The sequence below is a fragment of the Hordeum vulgare genome, chromosome 3H (assembly GCF_904849725.1).
Source record: "Hordeum vulgare subsp. vulgare chromosome 3H, MorexV3_pseudomolecules_assembly, whole genome shotgun sequence".
NCBI lineage: Eukaryota > Viridiplantae > Streptophyta > Magnoliopsida > Poales > Poaceae > Hordeum > Hordeum vulgare.
Window position 1 is genome coordinate 596,867,264 of NC_058520.1, and position 24,621 is coordinate 596,891,884.

At 46.0% G+C, this 24,621-nt stretch overlaps 2 protein-coding genes across 2 annotated transcripts; one reads left to right on the forward strand and one right to left on the reverse strand.

Moving 5' to 3' along the window:
• Positions 1–6,856: 6,856 nt before the first annotated feature.
• Positions 6,857–10,141, reverse strand: LOC123442750 (the record flags this gene model as incomplete). The annotated part of the gene is made up of 3 exons (XM_045118881.1): positions 8,453–10,141; positions 8,089–8,338; positions 6,857–7,812 (listed from the first exon to the last, which is right to left on the reverse strand). Coding segments are annotated over exons 1-3 (2,895 nt in total), but the record flags the coding sequence as incomplete, so codon positions are not given.
• Positions 10,142–16,643: 6,502 nt separating this feature from the next.
• Positions 16,644–17,413, forward strand: LOC123440938 (dirigent protein 22-like). Its single transcript, XM_045117475.1, has one exon. The coding sequence runs from the start codon at positions 16,708–16,710 to the stop codon at positions 17,224–17,226; it is 519 nt and encodes a 172-aa protein (XP_044973410.1). The 5' UTR covers positions 16,644–16,707; the 3' UTR covers positions 17,227–17,413.
• Positions 17,414–24,621: the final 7,208 nt, after the last annotated feature.

Below are 24,621 nucleotides of genomic sequence, written 5' to 3' on the forward strand. Positions count from 1 at the left end.
GTTTTGTGTTTAATTTGTATTGTTTTATTTCTTTTGTGCTTTATTTTAATTTTGAAGGAGTTTCACATATTCTACGGTACTACATACATGCATATGAATGTACAATTTCAAACAAATTTGAAATTAGAACCAAAAAGAATTCAAGAGGAATATACAATATATATTCAATATCATCGGATGACCATATACAATTTTGAACAAGTTTCCATACATAATTTAATGCATATGAAGTTCTACGTCCTCGTAATGGTGTTCTCCTTTACGATGGAGGACTTCCCTCCTGAACCATCCAGCTAGTTCCTCTTGAAGTGGTCGGAAGCGAGCTTCTGGACTAAGCATCACCCGGAGGTTATTCCGCTGAGCATTGGTATCACTCGGAACCCGCTCAGAGGTGTATCTCCGGATCATCTCACAGACATAGTATCCACATAGATTGGTCCCCGCTGGCTGAATATCCCCACCATTCTTAGCCTTTGACCTTTTGAATTCTAGCTCTTTTTTGAATTCACCGACCTTTGTATCTACGAACCGTCTCCAAACCCTACGAGGCAAAGAAAATTAAATGAACAAGAGAGTTATTAGTTACTTGATATTAGAAAATGAACGAAATAGGCCGATCGATATAGAGCGCAAATGAATGAAAATAATTACTTCTGCAGCATTCTTCTCATGCCGCCCCAAAGCTTTGGATCCATATTCAGAGAGTCGTGGACGAGACATTCTGAGGTGTCAACTTTAATTACTAGCAGAATCCAGTGGAACCTGCGGACACGATACATGCACAGTACGTCATGCATAACTCATCGATTAGCCGGCCACATATCATGCATGGAGTAAACAAAAGAGAATGTGCTCAAGACAGAAACACTCACCCAAAATGGTAAGGAAATAGAATATCACTTTTGAGTTCCTGCTTTGTAAGAAACTGCCACAGGTCTGCCTCCATGTCGGCGGGGTGATGCTCCAACACATATCCATTAACGATGTGTGGGTCAATGAACCCAACATCATGGATGTTCCTTACTCTGCATTCCTTAATCTTCATTCTGCATGTATAATAGCGGACACAACAATATAGTTACGACATATATATAGTGCAGGCAATATGAACGAGATGGGGTATAAATAAATCACTTACAGAACGTAGCAACTGATGATAGATTTGTCAAGCTCGCGCAGATTGAAAGGCTGGAACAATTCACTCAGATGAATTTGTACATAGTAATGTTTGAAGTGATGCTCATATCTAACTTCCGCATAAATATAATCTTTGGCGTTTTTATTTTTTATGTAACCCTTGTACCATTTCAGCAGACCTTTCATTTGTGGAGGTAGATCCTCTTCCTGCGCAGGCTCGACGAGAGGCCCATTCTTCACATATGTAATTACTACCTCCTTCACTGGCGCATCATCAAGGCCTAACATTTCACGAAGAGTAATACCTAAGTTGGCCGTTTGTTCTCTGGCACTCGTTACAGTCAATCCATGTGCTGCCGCAGCTGCTATGATATCGGGGTCATCCGGACCGGCGGCTTTCACTATAAGCGGGGCAATCGATTGTTTACTTTGTTCCCCGAGCTGGGCAACTCGTTTCCCGCTTTTTTTACTTTCTAATTCCGTTTTCTCGGCCTCCTCCAAGGCTTTGTTCTCCTGGTTCTCCGCCCGCTCTTTCTTCTCCTTCAACATGAATGCCTGCCTACGAAGTTCACGTGCATAGTCGTCAGGCAGATTCTTCGCGGCTTGGGACGGTGTGCTCAAAAATGACTTAGCCCACTTCTTTTGCTCATCAGAAAATACTGGCTTGGGCTCGGGCTCTCTTTTCTTCTTGCAGTCCGCCTTCCATTTCTCATGATCAGCAGCCGCCCTCGCGGCAGTTTCCTCGGCACTACGTTCCCAAGGCCTTGTGGGGAGAGGCTTCAGTGATGGCTCCGGTACCTTTGTGGTCTTAGGTACATAAGGGTCCGGGTTAATAATCCAGGACTGCTTCTGCTTCTTTGCCGGAGGTGGATTGGGGGGTGGCGTCTGATCACCCGCCGGACGAGGACTGGGGGGCGGCGTCTGATCACCCGCCGGACGTTGTGGACTGGGGGGCGTCGGCTGACGTGACGGAGGTGTAGGTGAACCGTCACCACCACCACCACCGCCACCACCGCCACCGCCACCACCACCACCGTAGGGGGGTGGACTTGTTGTCCTTGGCGCCTCGCCTGGAAACTTGATAAACTTCTTTTGCCATAGAATGAAATGGCGCTTGACATCTCCAAGTCTTTTCTCCCCTTCAGGTGTAGCAATGTCAATCTCCAGGTCCTCAAACCCTTGGACTATGTCCTCCACCGTGACACGAGCATAGCCATCTTGAATGGGGTTGTTGTGGTGGAGTGCTTCAGGTAAACATGGTAAAGCACTGCCGATGGCTACCTTCATGGACATGTTCCCGATAGGATAATACATATGACATTCTTTCATCTCCTTTATATCGTCCACGGGGTAGCGAGGAGGCTCCGGTGCAGTAATTTCGACCACCAGAGGCTCCGGTGCAGTAATTTCGATCGTCGGTGCATCTGCACCAGCTGGTGGGGCCTCCGTGGAAGCCACGCTGCTTCTCCGCTGCTGGCTTCCGAGATCCGCTGGATGATCTTCATGCTGCGCCCGAGCTACATCTCTTTCGGCTAATAGTACACTCACGGTTTTCTTCATCACATCCATTTCCGATGCCAACCGCGCCACAACATCTGCTTCCCGATCCATCTTTCTCTTACGGCTTCTGTAACCGTACGGGTCATCGTTTTGGGGGAACCCTATTTTCCACGGAATGTTCCCCATGCCTCGTACACGTCCTCCGTGTTCAGGATTCCCGAGGGCTTTTGTCAGCGCGTCGTTCTCTCTGTTGAACTTGATCTTCCCCTCTTGAGCATCCCTCATTGCGTCAATAAGGGCTTGGGTGGGTTTAATTAATTTGCCCCGGTAAACACACTCCCCTGTCTCCGGGTTCAGCGTTCCCCCATGCCCCTACCACCAGCTTTTGGCCCTTTGGTCCCATCCCTCCGTACCTGGACGGATTCCTCGCGCCCTCAGCTCGTTCTCCATCTTCTCCAACCTAGGCACCCAAATGCGATACCCTCCTGGCCCCATAATATGATTGTACTCCTTCTTAGCCGCATTTTCCTTATTTCTTTTCGATATTTGAATGAACTGCTCCGATTTCTTTTGCTTCACAAATTCTGGCCAATCATGTTTCAGTTTCTCATATTGTCCTTTGAAATCCGGAGTCTTGTTCTGCTTGACAAAGTCATGGGCTAGATTTTGCTTGAATTTCCGGAATGCGTCGGCCATCTTGTGAAGAGCGAACTGTTTGACTAGCCTCCTCCTCTCCTTGTTTTCCTCAATCTTGTTACCCTCCTCATCGAATTTGTTGTATTCCGGAGGTAGAACGAAATGTTCCATAAGCTTCTTGAAGCAATCTTTTTTTGTTCTCTTATCGACAAAAGTGAAACCAGCATTTCGTGCCTTCTTTGGCTCATTCCACTCCTGGACGGTGATCGAGACGTTGTCTCTAACAACGGCTCCGCATTGGCTGACAAACTTGGTGGCGTTCTTGCGGGGCTCCAGCGGCCTGCCGGTTGCACTGTCGACAACCTCGATGGTGCATGTTTCTCCTTGTTTCATCGTCTTGGTTGCGCCACGCTTTGACGACGTACTCGATTGTTTCGACGATCCGGCCGAGGGCTAAAATAAGAAAGAGAGTCGCGCGCGTTAGTACACACATATTTATTCAAATCAGTTAGTTTGTATCACCAGAGGCTCAATGTATATATATACCTCGGCGCCGGAGGTGGTTGCTACTTCCATTTGAAGATCGTCGTTTATCGACGTTTGTTCGGCATCATCTTGCTGACGGCGCCCTTCATCTTCACCGTCAAGGTTCAGATAAGAAGAGATATCATCTTCTTCATCTTGTCCGGTCGGCACATATAGAATATCGCCGTTTATGATGCCGAACATATGTGCTTCACCGTCCGGATCATAGTTGTCCATAATCGGGTCAGCTCTATCGTCCGCCATTATGTCAGTCCTGAAAACATGTAGTAAAAACAAATTAATTAAGTGAAGAAGGGGGGCGGTGGCGGTGGCGGTGGCGAAAGGGCGGTGGCAAAAGGAGGGGGCGAGGAAGGGGTCAAACACTCATGCCCGTCTATTGACAAGTACCCCCTCTTGTTTGGTTTTACTCCGTGTATAAAATTTGACTGATGTTGAACTTCGTCAAGTTCGATCGAATGCGTGTTAAGAAACATCAATATCCACAACACTAAAGTTTAACTTCAAACGAATCATGTAAAAAAAGGAACGAAGGGAGTACTGATTGAAACAACAGCCTATAACGGTTTCGGATCCAACTTGGGCTCATGTTCTGAGATCACTTTACATTTTTTGACAAAACAAATTGACATCAGATGATTATACATTTTTATTGTCTGTTTGTTTGCCATATTGTGTGTTTTTTCATCTTAATAATGTTAATTTTACGAACTTGTCTAAACAAGACTAATACGGTTTTATTCAACTATTACTTATCCATTAACTCATTTTTATGCCTGACGTGCAAAGTGATATTAGCGTGTTATAGCCCACCAGAGGTAAACAACCCACACCATTTTCTAAAATATTTTTTCAGAATAGATTGTTGTTAGATTCTAGAGTGGTGGGTTTAGTGCCAAATAGTCAACGTCATTGTGGAAAATAAGAAAAATGCACAATATTCATCATCTATTTCTTAATCAATGGAATGTGACACCATGACACATTTAGTCGCGCGCCCAAGTTGGATCCGAGACCGTTATAGACATACTTTAGAACGTAGATTCACTCATTTTGCTTCGTATATACTCATCTAATGAAATCTATAAAAAAAAAACTTAGAACGTAGATTCACTCATTTTAGGAACGGAGGGAGTATACTAAGTGAATCAAGTATCCAACGGTGCATCAAGGTTAACGGCAATCAAGATTCATAGTGCAATTCTTCAATCCTTCTTGCACTTGCACATAGGTTAACGGCGCCGTACGTGGGCGAGACGGCCGGCGGCGAGGGCGAGGGGCGACGGCGGGCGACGGCGGGCGGCGTACGTGGCCGGGCAAGGGCGACGGCGGGCGGCGAGGGCGGCGTCGAGGGCGAGGGCGACGGCGGGCGACGGCGGGCGGCGTCGAGGGCAAGGCGACGGCGGGCGGCGAGGGCGGCGTCGAGGGCGAGGGCGACGGCGGGCGGCGAGGGCGGCGTCGAGGGCGAGGGCGACGGCGGGCGGCGAGGGCGGCGTCGAGGGCGAGGATCAGAGAAGACGAGAATCGGAGAAGACGGCGGCAGGCCTTGTATTTATAACCCCCACCTTTAGTCGCGGTTGGGGAGGCGACCCGCGACTAAAGGTTACCTTTAGTCGCGGGTCGCCTCCCCCACCGCGACTAAAGGGTTTTTGGCGGGTTTTTGCGTTCCCGCGCCCCCCCCCCCTTTAGTCGCGGTTGGGGAGGCGACCCGCGACTAAAGGTAAACTTTAGTCGCGGTTGGATAAACCAACCGCGACTAAAGGGTTTTTTCGTTCCGGCGCGCAACGACCTTTAGTCGCGGTTGGTCTGGCCAACCGCGACTAAAGGTATTTTTCAAAATACTTTTCTTTTTCAATATCTTAAAAATACAAATAATATATCAAAAAATTCAGAAAAATAAAACTAATTCAATTCAATATGTTAAAAACACAAAAATTATATCAAAAAATTAAGAAAAATAAAACTAATTCAATTCAAAATGTTAAAAATACAAATAATATATCAAAAAATTCAGAAAAATAACACTAATTCAATTCAAACGTCCTTATCCCACCGACAGTTTTCTTAGATGACACAAAAATCACATTTAGTCCCGGTTGCACCAACCAGCCGGGACTAAAGGTTAGATGACCAGCTCTGGATTCCTCTTCTTCCTGCCATTTCTTCCCTGTCTTCCCGCCTCTTTCTTCCCGCCACTTTCTTCCCGCCTCCTGTCTTCCCGCTCCCATTTTTCCCGCCATTTCTCACTACATATATGTAGCCCGGCTTGGCCAGCATTATCACATCTCTACAATCTCTCATCACTCTCTCATGGCTTCCACCGCACCCACTCTAACCTACCAGCAGGTGGAGGAGCTTTGCGCCTCGAACTACCCTTGTCCACCGGGCTACCGCGTCCCCACCGGCTGGAGCCTAAGCGTCGGCGGCGTGCCGGTCCCTCCCGTCCCTCAGGGTACTGCGCGCCGGGCGGCCATCACGAACCACTACTACCTCGACCTCACGCCGGAGCAGCGGATGAATCCCCGCTGGCATCCCGATAACCAGCATACTTGGGACGCCTTCTTCATCAATCGGCGTGAAAGGGCGCTCGCCAGGTATGAGGAGGACGGTCTGCCTCCTGGGAACTTCCACGAGGCCGGCCGTCGGCTATGGTGGTACGGCCGGACTCTGCAGAGCGTCATGGACTACATCACGGCCGGCGATATCCCCCGCCTGCGCTACCCTCAGTTCGAGCCACGAGCGCCGCCCGACGACAGCAGCGACGACGACGGCGGCAACTTAGAAGGCGACGACTACCAGTACAACGACGACAGCAGCTATGAAGACTACGAGTATGCATATTATACGCCTAGGCAGGAGTATGACTAAATCACTCCAAATTTCATGTATCATCAGTGGTATCTCGAATCATTCGAAAATGGACACCAAACACATCACGGGTAATATAATTCACATGATCCATTCAACAAAGTTTGGTACAATAAATTATTACACATCATTTCTTCCCTTGTGTCCCTGCTTGCTTACGATTGTGCCGTATCCATGGAGCATCCTCATCATTTAACTTAATGCTTGGGTCGGTGTTCACTTTGAAGGGCGGAATTTCAGCAAACATATTATAATCTTCTGACATGTCTGTCTTGTCCTCCACTCCCACGATGTTTCTTTTCCCTGAAAGAACAATGTGGCGCTTTGGATCATCGCATGATGTACTGATCGTTTTCTTATCTTTCCGTTTCCTCGGTTTGCTACTCATGTCCTTCACATAGAAAACCTGAGCGACATCTTTCGCTAGGACGAATGGTTCGTCAAGGTAACCAAGATTGTTGAAATCCACCATTGTCATTCCGTATTGCTGGTCCACCTTTACCCCACCTCCTGTTAGCTTGAACCATTTGCACCGGAACAAAGGGACCTTAAAGGAGGGTCCATAGTCAAGTTCCCATATCTCCTCTATGTAACCATAATATGTGACCTCTTGCCCATTCTCGGTTGCTGCATCAAAGCGGACACCACTGTTTTGGTTGGTGCTCTTTTTATCTTGGGCGATCGTGTAAAATGTATTCCCATTTATCTCGTACCCTTGGAAAGTCGTTATAGTCGAAGATGGTGTCTTGGCCAACATGTACAGCTGATCTACAACATCATTGTCATTCATTAAATGTTTTCTCAACCAACTGCCGAAAGTCTCCATGTGGGCCTTCCTAATCCAGGATTCAGGCTTCCCCGGGTTGTCCGAGCGTAAAATATTCTTGTGTTTCTCAAAGTACGGAGCCACCAAGCTGGAATTGGTCAGTACAGTGTGGTGTGCTTCAGTCAGAGAATGGCCGTCCATACATATCGTTGATTTCCTTCCGATCGTGCCTTTTCCACTTAGTCTCCCCTCGTGCCGCGATCGAGGAAGACCAATCGGCTTAAGGTCAGGAACAAAGTCAACACAAAACTCAATTACCTCCTCATTTCCATAGCCCTTGGCGATGCTTCCTTCTGGCCTAGCACGGTTACGAACATATTTCTTTAATACTCCCATGAACCTCTCGAAGGGGAACATATTGTGTAGAAATACAGGACCGAGCACGAAAATCTCTTCGACTAGGTGAACCAGGAGGTGCGTCATAATATTGAAGAAGGATGGCGGGAACACCAGCTCGAAACTGACAAGACATTGGATCACATCGTTCTGTAACCGTGGTAGAACTTCTGGATTGATTACCTTCTGAGAGATTGCATTGAGGAATGCACATAGCTTCACAATGGCTACTCGAACATTTTGCGGCAGGAGCCCCCTCAAAGCAATCGGAAGCAATTGCGTCATAATCACGTGGCAGTCGTGAGACTTCAGGTTTTGGAACTTTTTCTCCGCCATGTTTATTATTCCCTTTATATTGGACGAGAATCCAGACGGGACCTTCATACTGCTCAGGCATTCAAAAAAGATGACCTTCTCTTCTTTGGTCAGAGCGTAGCTGGCACGACCTTGAAACCATTCCGGATGCCGGTCATCTGGGTCTTTCAAACGTTGCTGGTCCTGCCGTGCTTCCTTTGTATCATTTGTCTTCCCATACACGCCCAAGAAGCTTAGGAGGTTCACGCAAATATTCTTCGTAACGTGCATCACGTCGATTGCAGAGCGGACTTCTAGGACTTTCCAATATTCTAGCTCCCAGAATATAGATTTCTTCTTCCACATGGCTGCGTGCCCGTCAGCTCCCTTCGGAACTGATTGTCCGCCAGGACCCTTTCCAAAGATGACTTTCAAATCCTTGACCATATCAAATAACTCAGCACCAGTGCGTTCCGCAGGCTTCGGCCGGTGATCTGCCTTGCCGTTGTAATGCTTGCCTTTCTTTCTTACTGGATGAATTTTCGGAAGAAATCGACGATGCCCAAGGTACACGTTCTTCTTACAATTTGGCAAATGTACACTTTCAGTCTCATGTAAGCAGTGCGTGCATGCATTGTATCCCTTATTTGACAGTCCCGAAAGGTTACTAAGAGCAGGCCAATCGTTGATGGTTACGAAAAGCAACGCTCGTAGGTCAAATTCCTCTTCTTTGTGCTCATCCCACACACGGACACCAGGTCTGCCCCACAGCTGTAAAAGTTCATCAACTAATGGCCTTAGGTACACATCGATGTCGTTGCCGGGTTGCTTCGGACCTTGGATGAGCACTGGCATCATAATGAACTTCCGCTTCATGCACAACCAAGGAGGAAGGTTGTAGATGCATAGAGTCACGGGCCAGGTGCTATGGCTGGAGCTCTGCTCGCCAAAAGGATTCATGCCATCTGTACTTAGACCAAATCTTATGTTCCTTGCGTCAGCTGCAAAATCTTTGAACTCTCTGTCGATCTTTCTCCATTGCGTTCCATCTGCGGTGTGTCTCAACTCCCCGTCCGACTTACGGTCCTCTTTGTGCCATCGCAACAACTTGGCATGCTCTTTGTTCCTGAACAAACGTTTCAACCGTGGTATTATAGGAGCATACCACATCACCTTGGCGGGAACCCTCTTCCTGGGTTTCTCGCCCTCAACATCGTCACCAGGGTCATCGCCTCTGATCTTATAACGCAATGCAGTGCATACCGGGCATTCATTCAAATTCTCGTATTCACTGCGGTAGAGGATGCAGTCGTTGATGCATGCATGTATCTTCAGAACCTCTAAACCTAGAGGGCATACAACCTTGTTTGCTTCGTACGTACTGGCGGGCAACTCGTTATTCTTTGGAAACATATTCTTCAACATTTTCAGCAAGTTTTCAAATGCCGAGTCAGCTACACCTGCCTGTGCCTTCCATTTCAGCAAATCCAGTGTGCAGCCCAGCTTTTTCAGACCATCATCGCATCCGGGGTACAACGACTTTTTGTGATCCTCTAACATGCGATCCAAATTCTCCCTCTCCTTTTCAGTTTCGCAGCGTCTCCGTGCATCAGCAATGGTCCGACCAAGATCATCAACGGTCTCATCACGTGCCTCTTCTTCACCTTCACCTTCCCCTTCACCTTCCCCTTCACCTTCAGCATCCTCCATGAAAGTATCACCGAAATGAGCAAGATAGCTTTCATCCATGAAATCATCCCCTTCTTCATCTTCTTCCATTATAACCCCTCTTTCTCCATGCTTGGTCCAACAATTATAGCTTGGCATGAAACCGTGCCGAAGCAGGTGCAGGTGAACTTCTCTTGAGGAAGAGTAACCCTTCTGATTCTTACAGTCAACACATGGACAGATAACAAAACCCTTCTGCTTGTTCGCATTAGCCACTACGAGGAAATCTTTCAAACCCGTAGTGAACTCGCGGGAGAGTCGGTTACCGTACATCCATTGCCGATTCATCTGCATTATTATAATATAAAATATATAATTAACCATCATGCATTTGTTAAACTAACTAGCTATAAACAATAGAAATTAAACAATGAACAACACACATGCATATTTTATCAATGACACACATGCATGAAAGGTTCAAGTTGCTAACCGCGATCGAGGAGGAAAAAATAAATGAGGAACCTCAAGTGTGGCTCCAACACTTCATATCATGTTTGTTTCACGCTCTTGGGGCATTTCATCAAACACCTTGTGTGCATAAGAGGAACCAAAAGCAAACCTACACCCCCTTGTGAAGCTTGTGAAGAGAAGTGGCACCAAATGGCTAAGTGAGTGTGCTGAACTGGTATCTATAGGGGAGGAGATTTAGTCGCGGTTGGCATGGCAAACCGCGACTAAAGGCCTTTGGGCACCTTTAGTCGCGGTTGGCCTGGCCAACCGCGACTAAAGCCCCTCACGTGCACCAGCTGGCCACCGAGCGCCCTGGCCCAGGCCTTTGGTCGCGGTTCGTCTGCCGAACCGCGACTAAAGAAATCATTAGTCGCGGTTCCTACAGTGTCGCGACTTATGGGGCTGGACGGAAGCCTCTTTTTCTACCAGTGTATGTATGATGATGATTAATTAGTACGACTTGTTGTTATATATGATGATGCATGATGCGAGCATGAAGAGTTATTATATATAGATGTCCAATTCTTTCGATATATATAGTGTGTCACGATTATATTGTTGTTTACACACATTTACCATATTAAAACAGGAAATGTCTGACGATGGATATTGGGAGTGTGAATATTGCGGCGACTCTCGGGGTATGTGCGACATGCCTCACCTGCGAGACGATAGGTTCTTCAGCATGAAGCTTGACGATATGTACCTCCCTTGCCATGCAAGAAGATATGTGTTGGAGAGGCTCGGTTTCGAAGACCACAAGAGAATTGAGACGAGGAGCGCTAAGCTGAGGACTATACATGGTCACATATTTGTTATCCAAGTATTTAATTTAGTTTTTCAAACAGAATTTGGGTGCCCAAAGTGGGAAGATCTTTGCAAGGCATATGGATTTCAGAAGGGAATGGAAATCACCTTCGATCTTCGTTCTGAAGATAATATGCCAGACAACATCGACATTTGGGTGGTTGTCGATGATATGCTTCCTGTTTTACCTTCATGTGAGTTTCTCAACCATATTTTTCAAGTAATTTGCATTTATATTTATAAATAGTTGGTGTAGTCAACCTTTTTTCCTCTCGCAATTTACATGTCATGTGGTGTTCATCATCTATTAAAACTTTGGCCACACGTTGCAGGTTCCTAGTTATTGGGCCATAGTTATAATTATATCATGTTACATGTTGTACAAACAACAACGACAACCCAAATTGTCCTTTGAATGATCGTAGCACATGTGGTCATTTTGAATGGTTTATATAATGTCCACATCTTGTGGACAATTACAAAATTTCTAAGTATTTTTGAAACATTAAATTTATTACAAAATTTGGGTGGTTGTCGATGATATGCTTCATGTTTTACCTTCATGTGAAGTAATTTGCATTTATATTTAGAAATAGTTGGTGTTCATCTATATACTAAATTTGTTAAATTATAATTTACAGCTTATTTCGTTGCTTCGACTGAATTATGAAAATTAATTGACACGACACACTACACGTATGGATCACATCTAACTTGGAAGGAGAAGGACCATCTTCTCCACTTTCTTGTTGTTGGTGTTCTCGCTTCTAGGGATACCTTCCCATATCATTTTGGAATTGGCCAAAATTATTCATTTTACATGCCACTAGTGCATAGGTTGAGTCCAGATGACATTCGCCGAAATGTCTTGGTAAGAGTTTCCTAATTAAGTATGCTCCACTATTGCATAAATGGTGTTGATTACATTGCTAACTAGGTTATTATTATGTTCTTCAACAGCAAGTGCCACATAATGTAGTGCCTCCGTTAATGGACCCACAAGGTCAAATGAGAATTAGAAGCCCGCTGAGGGCTGAGTTCTATGCTCCATACTTGATTAACTTCAAATCAAGATCAAAAAGACTCCAAATTGAAGCATGGAGAGAAATAAAGAAGGTTCGCAAGCCACAAGCTGGAGACCGTTGGATCTCTGTGATTCATCATGGAGCCATAGGTGTTATTCTATTTTATGACATTATATCTAAGAGCGAGGACTATGTCTTATGAGAGACAAATTATTCTATAGTTTATATTATTGCTTGACATGATCGATTAATTAGGATGCATGATGCATATGATGACTATATATATATTATGATGTTTCTCTGTTTTATTTTATGTGTATCATATGATAACTTGGTATATGATTAAGTTGATGATGAGTTGTTAGATGATCGATTAGAATACTATTGCCATTCGACGAAAATGATATGAAATGATATAGTGTAAAAAAGATGCATATATGTGCATGTAACTCGTGTCTGCAATTTGTAAATATGTTCGATAAAGCACGACGGATGACCAAGCACAGAGATATATAAGAGAGGACACTTTTCTCTATTAGCTAGCTATAATAACAACCTAAATTAACCCCTAAACCAGCCCCTTTAAAAAAACCTCAGCTCCAGCCAGGTGCTGACGCGTGGATGCCTTTTGGTCCCGCTTGGTGTCTTCAACCGGGACTAAAGGCCCCCCCTGCCTGGCCTGGCCGCAGCGGCCACGTGGAGGCCCACCTGTCCCGATTCGTGTAAGAACCGGGACTAAAGGCAAAGGGCATTAGTAACGACCTTTTTGTCCCGGTTCCAAAACCGGGACAAAAGGCCCTTATGAACCGGGACAAAAGGCCTTTTTTCTACTAGTGAAAGTTATAGAATGGGAAATTCGTTTCCCAATTCCTATGCATGTGGATGATGTCCTGCTTGCTAGTGGTGATGTCAATCTACTGCAGGCGGAGAGAAGAAGTTCTTGTCCTCAGAATTCAAAAGAACAAAAGGGGGTATTAGGAATGTCACATGTACATGCTAAGAAAGATCTCTAAAGTATGCATACGAGAAAACCTACGCCTGTTCTTATAGTCAAGGGCAATGGAACTGGAAACTATGGTGTTTCAAAAGCTAATAAGAAGAGATTGTAAACGAATATGGTACCATATGCTTCAGTTGTTGGAACTCAAGATATTACCCTGACACAGTTCACGTATATATCCGGGTTGTTTTAGAAATGTCCAGTCCATAGATAAATTAATGGAATGGAGTCAAAAATATCGGCCTCATGATGAAAGAAATAAGTGCTCTCAACAGATTGTGAGTACAAAGGCATGACTTGTGAAATGTATAGCGAAATCCACAATTGTCACTAACCTTCATACTCGGAGTTTTGTGTGGAAAATCTCCAAATGAGTGAAACGATTGTCATCAATGTGATGCAATGATATGTTATAGCTTGATATGAGGTTGAGGGATAGGCAAAATTGGTTAAGGCTACCTGTACCCGGAGTTGATAATGGTTGACAACAACGATAACCATTTTAAGTTCTTTCGCTCCTATCACAACGAGTCAAGTGTTGATGCCAAACACACTCACAAAGAGTTACGTGTTGTGAAGGAGAAAGTCCGGAATTATGGAAAAATGCTTGAAGCATAAAAGCAACAAACAAGTGTTTGCAGATCTGCTTATCAAAGGCTTACCGCCCAGTGTGTTCGGAGAACACACAGTCGACATGGGTCTTATGGTATAGTCTAATATTTCCGGACAATAAAGGGCCCAAGGTTAAAGAATCTGTCTCAAAATAGAGAGGTACATTGTGGCTGTCTGATTCCATCGGCAATTGAGCCGTGACGATGAAACATGCCCTATGTATTGATCTATTGCGAAACGAGTAAAGTCAAAAGCGTATGATGAGATCAAGGGGGAGAATGTTTGGTTGATCTCTTGTTCAATGGGCCCAACGGCCCATTGGAACCTTGACCCACGCCCTGATCGGGGGCGTCCAGCGCAAGCAAGGCTGGTGGACCCCTGTCGCGCAGTGCTATATATAGAGGAGGTGGGGACCATGGCACGGGTTACGAGGTTCGCCGCCGCCACTGGTTCCCCACTCCTAACCCTAATCCGATCCAGAGGGTAGCACTGAAGCGATGGGAAGTCCATCACCGCCGCTACCGCATCTCTCTCCCTCCCCACCGTCGTCATCACCTCACGACGGCCTCTGGAGGAAGCTCGTCGAGTTCATCACAAGGTAATAATCTACTACTATCACCGAACACATCTAGCCTTGACGATCCACGGGATCTATCACAAGGTACCTTTGGCTTAGCGCTTCTGAATCCACACCAAGGGCACCCTTAAGCTCAGCCTTGGTGTTTTCCTGACACCCATTACCAAAAAATATGGATGATTTCTGCAAGTTTACCACTGCCTCGAAGCGGCTTCCTATTTAACCAGAATGTCCTTCAACACCTCCATGTTGACCCTCGTCCCTTCCACAAAGACAATAATGTTGTCTGCAAAGAGGAGATGTGTCACATGAGGGCCAGTGCCCCCAAATGCCACCCCTCTAATTTCAGCATCTCGTTGCGCTTTTTTTTAGCAAAGCCGGAAAGCCTTCAACACAAAAGAGAAAAAAGATAGGGGGAGAGAGGGTCACCCTGCCTGAGCCCTCTCGATGGCACAAATCTCCTCGAGAAGGCACCATTTAATTTATAAGAGAAAGTAGCAGTAGACACACATCTCATGATCATCGCGATCCACTATGGTGCAAATCCCACCTGTTCCATCATTTGTTGCAGAAACACCCATTCGACCCTATCATACTCCTTCATCATATCCAGCATGAACACGCTCGTATGCAACTATCACGTTATGAGTGATAAGACGAACCGGGGCAAACGCATTTTGCTCTTCCGAAATAAGAATAGGGAGGATCTTCTTCAGCCTGTCTGCAAGCACTTTAGAGGCGATTTGTATAGAACAGTACACAGACTAATTGGTCGAAATTGAGACAGCAACTCCGGTGAGTTGGTCTTCGGAATCATAACTATGACCGTGTCGTTGAACGCGGCGGGAGCAGCCACACCCCCTAAAAAATCCCGCACCGTCCGGCAAACATCTTCTTCCACCTACGCCCAGTGGCGCTGATAGGACAGTGCTTGGAGACCGTCTGGACCGGGCGCCTCGGTCGGACCTATCTGAAAAAGCGCTGCCTTTATCTCCTCATTTGAAACCGGGGCACCGAGTGCGTCGTTCATCTGTGGTGTTACCACCTGCTCGATATGTTGTAGCAGCTCATTGGCCCCTGTCGAGCCATCTGATGAGAACAAAGACTCGTAAAACAGTGCAGCCATCTCTCTCATTTGTTCATCTATAGTACATCTGGTGCCATCTTCCCTCCGAAGAGCTTTCACCGTATTTTTTCATTTCCGATACGAGGCTCTATTTTGGAAATATCTTGTGTTCTGGTCACCCGCTCTCAGCCAGTCTACTCTTGACCGCTGCTTGTACATAATTTCCTCCCTGGTGTAAATTTCTCTGAGCTGCTCCTCAATGTCGTCCCGGACCTCCAGTGAGCATCCTGACACCAAGGCTCTCGATTTTGCATCAGCGAGTGGCTATGGTTCTGCGAATGGAGCCGAAGACCTCGCGTGCCCACCGCCGCATTGCGCCCTGACATGGCCCGTAGCTTATGCCACACCGCCCCAATACCTTGTTCTCCTGTACCTGCATCCCTCCACATTTCATCAACCATGGCCTCATAGGTCCCATGACGTGTACATGCCTCCTCATAACGGAATGTAATCACGCCATGGCCCGGACGACGCGGAGGTGTCTCCATCGCGTGGACCAGAAAGGCTTGGTGGTCCGACACAGAGCCGTATCCATGATCGGATAGATGAAAAATGTGATGAGAATAAATACACGGCAGACGAAAGAACGGTGGACCGACCAGACCGACACTTAACAAAAAACCAAAAAGAAAACCCACTACTAAACCAAAAACGAACCAAATATAAAATGTTACACGTGTCAATCAGGTGAGAGCATACACTCAACACTAGAAACTTATACACATTGGTCCCTCAAAAAAAACTTATACACATTGGTTCCGTACATATAAAAGGCTTCTACCAACCTCAAGAGCATCTTCAGCCATGACATGTAAATTCGGGTCCTCAAACGTTTGCGGACGCGTCTGTTTAGTGACCGGACGTGTTCTCTATTTGTCAGTCTGTATAGTCACACTTTTTTTTCATAAGTCTGATTACTTTAGTGACCGGACGTGCTCTAAGCTATCAACAAAAATTGCGATACATAAAAGGCTTCTAGAAGTACGTACAAACACGTGGTGGACATACCACCTGAGTACTTTCCGTATCAGCATATTTCCTTTCCAGCGACTCCTCATAATAGCAACGAACCCAACACGCAAAGCATCTCATTCAACTGCCAATGCGCCGCGTAATGCACGCATACCTGCTTTCGCGCCCAGGCGCATAAATACTAATCGTACGCATACAGCACGCCTTATAGCCAAATACACACACACACCACAGCAGCAAAACACCCAACTACTCGACAGAAAATCCATGGCCTCTGCAGCGCTCTTCTTTGTCCTCCTCGCCCTGGCCACAATGCTGCCGCAGACCGCGTCGTCCGAGAAGGAGACGCACCTCAAGGTGTACTGGCACGACGTGGTGAGCGGCCCGAACCCGACGTCGGTGCCGGTGGCGCGTGCGGCCACGACCAACACCTCCAAGACAGCCTTCGGCGTCGTCATGGTCATCGACAACCCACTCACCGAGGGGGGCAGCCTCAACTCATCCAGGCTCATGGGCCGCGCCCAGGGCACCTACATCGCCGCCGGCAAGGACCAGCTGGCGCTGCTCATGCTCATGAACTTCGTCTTCACTGCCGGCGAGTACAACGGCAGCAGCGTCGCCATTATGGGTCGCAACGCCGTGTTCACCGAGGTCCGCGAGATGGCTGTCGTCGGCGGTACCGGCGTTTTCAGGTGGGCTCGTGGGTACGCGCAGGCCAGGACGCACACCTTGGACCTCAAGACCGGCGACGCCACCGTTGAGTACAACGTATTCGTCATGCACTAGTCGTCTCGGCCGTGGTCACATTTTACCAGGACTTTTGTATACACTCAAGTTACAAGAATAATTTATTTATTTTTGCGGATGAAGAATAAATTTATTTATATGCGTTACTTACGGAAAACTTTTCTCACAATTCGTGTGTGTGTCATTCACAATTGATGGTGCTGCCGTTTAATATTGATATTGTATTATTGTAGAGGACGGATGCATTGTTATCATCTTTATATCTTTCCTTATTTTTTTTAATAATACTAAAGCATGGAGTGCTTCTGTCGTCCGTCTTCAACAGGCTTCGTTCCTAGCGTATGCGTTCATATTCTATCATGCACAAGCCCTATTCTATCGTGCAGAAGCAAGTAGCGGGGTGGTTTCACTATTTCTATGCCAGCCAGGTTCGATCCCTGGTTGCCACGCTTTTTTCATCCCCTATTATTACTATTTGTTATGTCATTAAAATGTACATATGTATTGTATCATCCCACCTCACCCCCGAAAATATGTAAGGAGTTAATATGTCTCTTCATAGGAAGAAAACTTGTGGGATTATTATGGAGAAGATTACTGAGGGAAAGAAAAAGACCAAGAGACGGAGAAAATTATAGGGTTATGGAGAGAGACAAATCGGAAGAAAATTGACACGCAACAAATGAGAACGGAAGATTGCGGGATTATGGCATAGAATTAATAGCAAAGAGTGGCATAGAGAAGATGCCATGCTTAATGTTTCCAAAGGTGGACACGTTGGAGGTGGTATGGGTGAAATTTGTTAAAAAACATTCACAATTAAAAAGTTGTTTGCAAATATGTATTAAGGAAATGTTCTTGATTTTAAAAAATGTCAAAAGATTGTAAATGTGTTCATGAATTTGAAAAATATTCATGATTTCAAATATGTTCACGAGTTTAAAAATTATTCATGATTTCTCGAAATTGAGAATGATAGTGTATCCCGGTGATGCAGCAGAATGTGATCATGATCATTCAATATTATGATTATTTTTTCTTCCGTTACAACGCACGGGCCCTTTTGCTAGTTAATATATAATTTTATATAAAAAGTTACATCTTTATTGTTGCTTTGTTTTTCATCTAAATAGATGCTGGCAGGTATAAATGGTTGACATAATAGTAGCCGTTGGAACCATTAGGGAACAATTTATAGTACTCCCTCCGTTTCAGTTTATAAGTCCGGCACGTGTATCTAGGTCGTCAATTTGACCAACTTAATGAAAGACATATATTACAAAAATATATCATTAGAAACTTTACATGTTCTATTTTCTAATGATATAATTTTTATGTTAAATACTATATTTTATATAAATCAAATTGACGACCTAGGTACACGTGCATGCCTTATAAACTGTGACGGAGTGAGTACAAACCCCTCCCCTCTATCAATGTGGCGGTGGTCAACATGTCACAACATGCCACGCAAGTAGGGAGCTCTGGCCATTTTTCACCGATCCCCTAAAAATAGAGAAGTAAAATTGTGAAGTAAAGGGATGTTCTGATCTCCTACAGCTTCCAACTTCACGAAATCCACACCTGAAGTCAGACCAAACGTTACCAAGAAGCTGAATTGGAGAAGCTAAGAGCATCTCTGGGTCTGCATAAAGCCAACCCATGAAACTCGTTTACATTTCGGGGAAAATGGTTTTGCGGACCGAACGGGCGCAGAGAAAGTCTGATCCCGTAAAACGGATTCAAAAAAAAAGATATTCGCAGAAGATGCTTTTTTACGGGTCGGTTATGCGGGGTCTGCTTGGGTGTCGCCGCGTCGAACCGCAAACCGAAAACCCCAAAAAAGGATAGTACCCCTTTGTGTATTCATGATCATTGATAATGTAGTTGCAAACAGGAGCATCACCACTAGCAATTCTAGCAAACAAATGAGACCGTTGCAACACGTTGATATCACTGAGAGTACCCGGCATACCAAAAAAGCAATGCCAAATCCAAAAATCCTGGAATGCTACGGCCTCTAACACAATTATTGCATCACGAGACTTGCCACAATACATTTCCTGCCATGTCTTTGGACAATTTTTCCAAGTCTAATGCATACAATCTATGCTTTCTAGCATTGTCAGGCCAACCTCTTCTATCATTAGATGCCATCAAATCTTTTATGTCTTCCTCGTTCGGTGCCCGAAGATATTCAGGACCAATGACACGAATGATCACCCTGACAAACCTACACACTGACTTAATTATACTATCTTCACCATTGCGAAGGTACTCATCGGCATAGTCAGCCGGAATGCCGAATGCAATTACACGCATAGCTCCCGAGATTTTCTGATATGCACTAAATCCCGTCAAGCCCGCAACATTTCTTCTTTGAGTAAAATACCGACAATTGGCCTCGCAAGGTGGAACAAATTTCACAAAGAGGGATCGGCGCATACGGTAACTTCTTCGGAAGAGGTGCGGCGGTTATGTTAGATTGTCCGCGAAGTAGTCTTGCATCAACATCTCGTTTCCGAGATCGCGATTTCGAGGAATGCAAAGACGGTCGACGGTTGATCCTCGCCGCCTCTTTTGGTTCTCGTCTTCCTGCTCGTTCACGATAAGGGCCATCACCAAAGTCTGCTGGCGAAAGGTGCGAAGCATCGTCTCAACATCCGAGTCATCCGAATCGGATGAATCGTCGAGCAAAAACTTCTCGCACGGACTCAATTCCATCTCCGGCGGTGGCTCTCCGGCCGCGGTGGATTGACGGATCTGGGGAGCTGGTGCAGCGGCTTGGCAGAAGAGGGCAGGGGATCCCCCGCGACACAATTTCACCCGCAAATTTGGCTGGAATCGCCGGCGGTGGATGAGCAAAACCAATGACGGGCGGTGGCGGAAGGGGATGAGAAAAGGGCACGGGCTGAAATGTACCTCCCGCCAACCGCTTTTCTGGGATACGTGGCACCGTAGCGGCGAGGCGGAAACCTGTGTTTTCGCGAGTCAAGGAGGGGATTTTGCCGCGCCCCTCAAAACTTTTTATGAGTCGGACGCGTTTGCAGGATTTGTTCGGGCATCATATTCTGCGCCGAACCATATTTTAACGGTTATTTTGCGGGTCACGACTTTATACGTGGTCTGTTATATATGCTCTAAGGCAGCCCGTACTTCAAATATGAGAAGCTGGGAAAGCTCAGCTCCACCAAACCAAGAAGCTAAGAGTTCACTATATTTATAGAGAGTTGCCACCATCAAAGAAAATGATTCTTTCTTCTCCCCACGAAACAAAAAAACTTATCACTAAGGGTGTGTTTGGTTACAATCATCAAGAATGCCACGGGTCGAACCCGATCCTGTGTCTCGTTCTAATGTTACACCTGAGATGATAACCAATTGGTTCCTACGAACCGAATATTCCTCTCAGGTGCGGAACGCGTTGGTACCTCCAAATCCTCCGGACCACATGGAACCGTCATTCTCCTCGCACTCCCGCAACCTTATCGCCTCTCCCTTCCTGGACACGAGCAGCCGTAGGTAACAACAGGCGTCTCTGGATGGAGACGAGCGGCGGTGGGCATCGAGATTGCCGTGCTGGATGGAGGTGAGCGGTGGTGGATATCGATAGATGCCGGCGCTGAGGCGAGCGGCGGCGGGCACCGAGAGACGGCGATCGCGGGAATCGAGAGATGGCGGCGCTGGATGGAGGCGAGCTGCAACGTAGGTCTGTACCGGAGATGTATGCGCAGCTCCTATGTGGCCTCGTGCACCGGGAGGCGACCATGGTGGATGGAAGCGAGCGGCGGGCGGCGACGCCAAGCGTACCAGATACACGTGAGGTTGTGCAACCCCGAGGCTCGTGCACCATGTGGAAGTGCTCCGCATCCGCGCGATTTTCACATTAGAGTTTCTCCAGTCATGTGCCGGCGCCAACGAGCTCTCCCAGGCCGGCCCTGGGCCAGGGCAGCAGGGGCGACGGCCTCGGGACCAACTAAACTAGGGGCCCCGAGCTAGTGCTGCAACCTGTAGTGTATACATACATATGGCCCCTGATAAATTGGTGTAAATTAAAAATATCTATATACAGGGAGGCCCAACTCGTTCATAAGTTACAGGATCCTAACAGGCAATAACCTAGATGCGCCTCAATCCCTCAACGTGAAGGCAGGGCATGCACACGCGCAGGAGTACATGGCGAATGACTTGATGGGACTGCACGCCGACGCCGGTTCATTTTCTTGCCTTTTCGCCTCCAGCCCTCCACAAATCGGCCGATCGGGGCAAGAGCGATTGCGACGGCGATCTGCAACAGCGGCCGCCGCCGGATGCAGGGAATAGACAAAGCCACAATGGTAAATTTCTAGATGAATTTCTCTTAGTCCTTAATCTAGTGAATACAGAATACGTATCAATCTATAATCTTCTTTTTACAGCCGAGTTTGATTATCTGTTGCTGCCGATTTGGTCCTGGAGACCTGTACTTCTTGTTTCTTTGATGATTGATGGCTAGGTACTTACGACAAGTCAGCACTCAGCAACCTTCAGCCTTCAGGTGCCTTCACTCCTTTTCTTTCAAACATGCTGCCCAAAAAACATTTATCTGGTTGTGCGAAAAGAAAAAAGAGGAAAAAAACAGAAAAGACCAACAAATTGCAGAAGGGATCTATGCATAGATATGTTGTAAGGAATGAATCTGCTGATAATCTTGAGGAATTAGATGACACTTTTGAAGAACAACAACCTACTCAGAATGAGACCACCATTGAGGAAAATAATGCTCATGAGACTCCTAAAAATCTGGACTGTGAGAATCCTGCAATTGTAGATGAACAAGGATCTTCTCCTTTTGATATATATGACCCTAGAAACTAGGACTCTCTTGACAATAAATCAAGAGATATTCTGATTGAAAAAGGGCCTACAAGGGAATACAATCTTGTGTTTCAAACAGGTAATATTGGGAGGCATTTCTCGTATGCTTACTACTCAAGAAAGCTTAGTAATGGGGAGGCATTCCTACTCAAGAAAGACTACATATCACGAGCAAACAAGCAGAGAGATAAACAATTCCATTCCATTTCATCCAACCAAACACCAAAATGTAAGCATTCCATTCCTTATAATTGTTCATACCAAACACAAAGACGAAACAGACCCATTCTAATGAAATGGAACTGTTACATTCCATTCCACTTCGTCCTTGAACCAAACGAGCGACTCCCTCTCTCCTACACAGTACTGCCCAAACTAGGCTGGCTCCACAACGGGGCTAAGGCACGCCAGTGGTGCTGCGAGCCCCTGGTAGCGATGAAGAAGCTTAGCTATGCTGCCGAACGGAATTAATTTGGTAGGTGGAGCAAGAAGTTGCGCTGAGAAGCTGGATTCGAGGATTTTGGTGAGTTGGAAGGAGTTCCGAACACGCCTAAATCTTACTGGAGTATATATACTCCCCTAAGTTTTGTCCATTTTTAGCTGATACCCTAAATTTAGCGGAGTAAAGCTTATTTTCGTTTATGCATGGACCAAAAAGTAGATAAAATTCCAGCACTGCCCTCCGACCCTCCTGGCCGCGCCGTCGCCTGGTTCTCGGCGTAAACCACCGCTGGAGGCTGCTGTGGCTGGCGCTCTGGGCGGCGGACGGGGACGCACGGGCAGGGTTTCGGGTGGAGGCCAGGGCCAGCCTGACGCTCCTCGAGGCGCAGCTGGAGGGGAAGAGGTTCTTCGTCGAGGACGGTATCAGGTACGTGGACGTCGCTGTCAGCGGGCTGGCGTACTCGCTTGGGGCTATGAGGAGGTCGTCGGGGTGAGCATCATTGACGCCGCCGAGTTCCCTGCTCGGTGCCAGTGGGCCAAGGAGTACACGTCGAGTGATGCCGTGAAGGGATCCACTAGTAGAAAAAGGGTCTTTCGGCCAAGGACCGAAAGACCATTAGTCCCTGTTCGGTTTGCGAGGGTATTGGTCCCGGTTTGGTTCACCTCATTAGTCCCGGTTCAGGAAAAAACCTAGGACTAAAGATCCACCGACTGCCACGTGGCGTGCCGCGGATCATTAGTCCCGGTTTTGGCACAAACCAGGACTAAAGTGTAGGCTATTAGTCCCGATTTTAGACAAAAACCGGGACTAAAGTTCTGCCTATATATACCGTCGCCCCTGCCCACACTCTCCTCTGTTTTTTGGCTGAAGTGTGCCCATGTCATATGCCACCCTTGCCACTCTAGTTCATGCACTTGACGTGTTCGATGAAATGCCCGAGCCAGATTAGTTAAGCTTTCTCCTCTCCAAACTCGACCTCCAAACTCCATTTTCCTCAATATTTGTCTACGTTTGGCCGTGCACCAACTCCACAAGTGTTTTAAAAGGTTAGCCGCTTCATCCTTTCATGTGTCACTGCTAGTTTAGCTCATTTGAAGTGTTAAAATTAACTTTTTAGAGTCTGCATATGTGTAGGGTGTCGTCCCGTGCCCATCCTCACCGTTGTCGATCGCCCCGCTCCGATCTCGTCGCGAGCACCACCGTGGTGAGCCTCTTGTTCTTGTCTTCTTTTTAAAAGAAAAAATATATTCTTACGTGTATGATTTAGATACATACTTGTATAAATTACTTACTTTTATTATTTTTTGTTATTATATAGTACAATGGTTTTGGTATCCGCCTCCGTCGGTCCTCGTCCTGTCTATGATTTGGATGTGGTATATATTATATTTTATAAATATTTGTTTTATTTATTGTTTATGACAATTATGACGACCAACGTGACATATACTAGGAGGTATGTGAACCGGAAATTCCAACCCAGATAGAAATTCTTCTCGAGAAGTTAAATTTTGTTGAAAAAGAAAACAAATACTTGAAGGAAAAACTGAAAATAATTGAGGACAAGAATATGGAATTGGAGTTGCATGTCGCCGATGTCATCGATGATCGCAAGATGAAGATCGATGCGATGTTGTTGAAGATGGATGCACATCGCTTGAAGATGGATGCAATGCCCTCGATGATGGATGAAATGCGCTTGAAGATTAGGAATATTAGAAAATATGCCATTGATAAAGAGGCTTGGTATTATTATGTTGTTGGGTCAATTGTTACCTTAGTTGCGATTTTTATCGCATTTGTTGTTGCATTTAAATGTTTTACATAGTTGTATGTTGTCTTATGAGAGAACTTTATGTATTTATTTTTGCAATAATAACGTTTGATCACTACTGAGCTTTGGTTTTAATGTGATGATGAACTTGTATTAATTTGGTCATTTCTTTATTCATGATGTTCTACAATGGTTTTTTGATATACTTAATTTCATAATAGAGATGAACCGCTAATGGATGTACGGTGACCGGCACACTTCGGAGTACATTACGAACTGGGACTAATTAATGCCCGAGTCACACTAAATTTCACACGAAATGGTATCCTCGACCGAGGTTAGCAACCTTCTTCATGTGTAA

Excerpts from the sequence above, each read along its gene's own strand:
- LOC123440938 (XM_045117475.1), top strand. The coding sequence starts at position 16,708 with ATGGCCTCTGCAGCGCTCTTCTTTGTCCTCCTCGCCCTGGCCACAATG.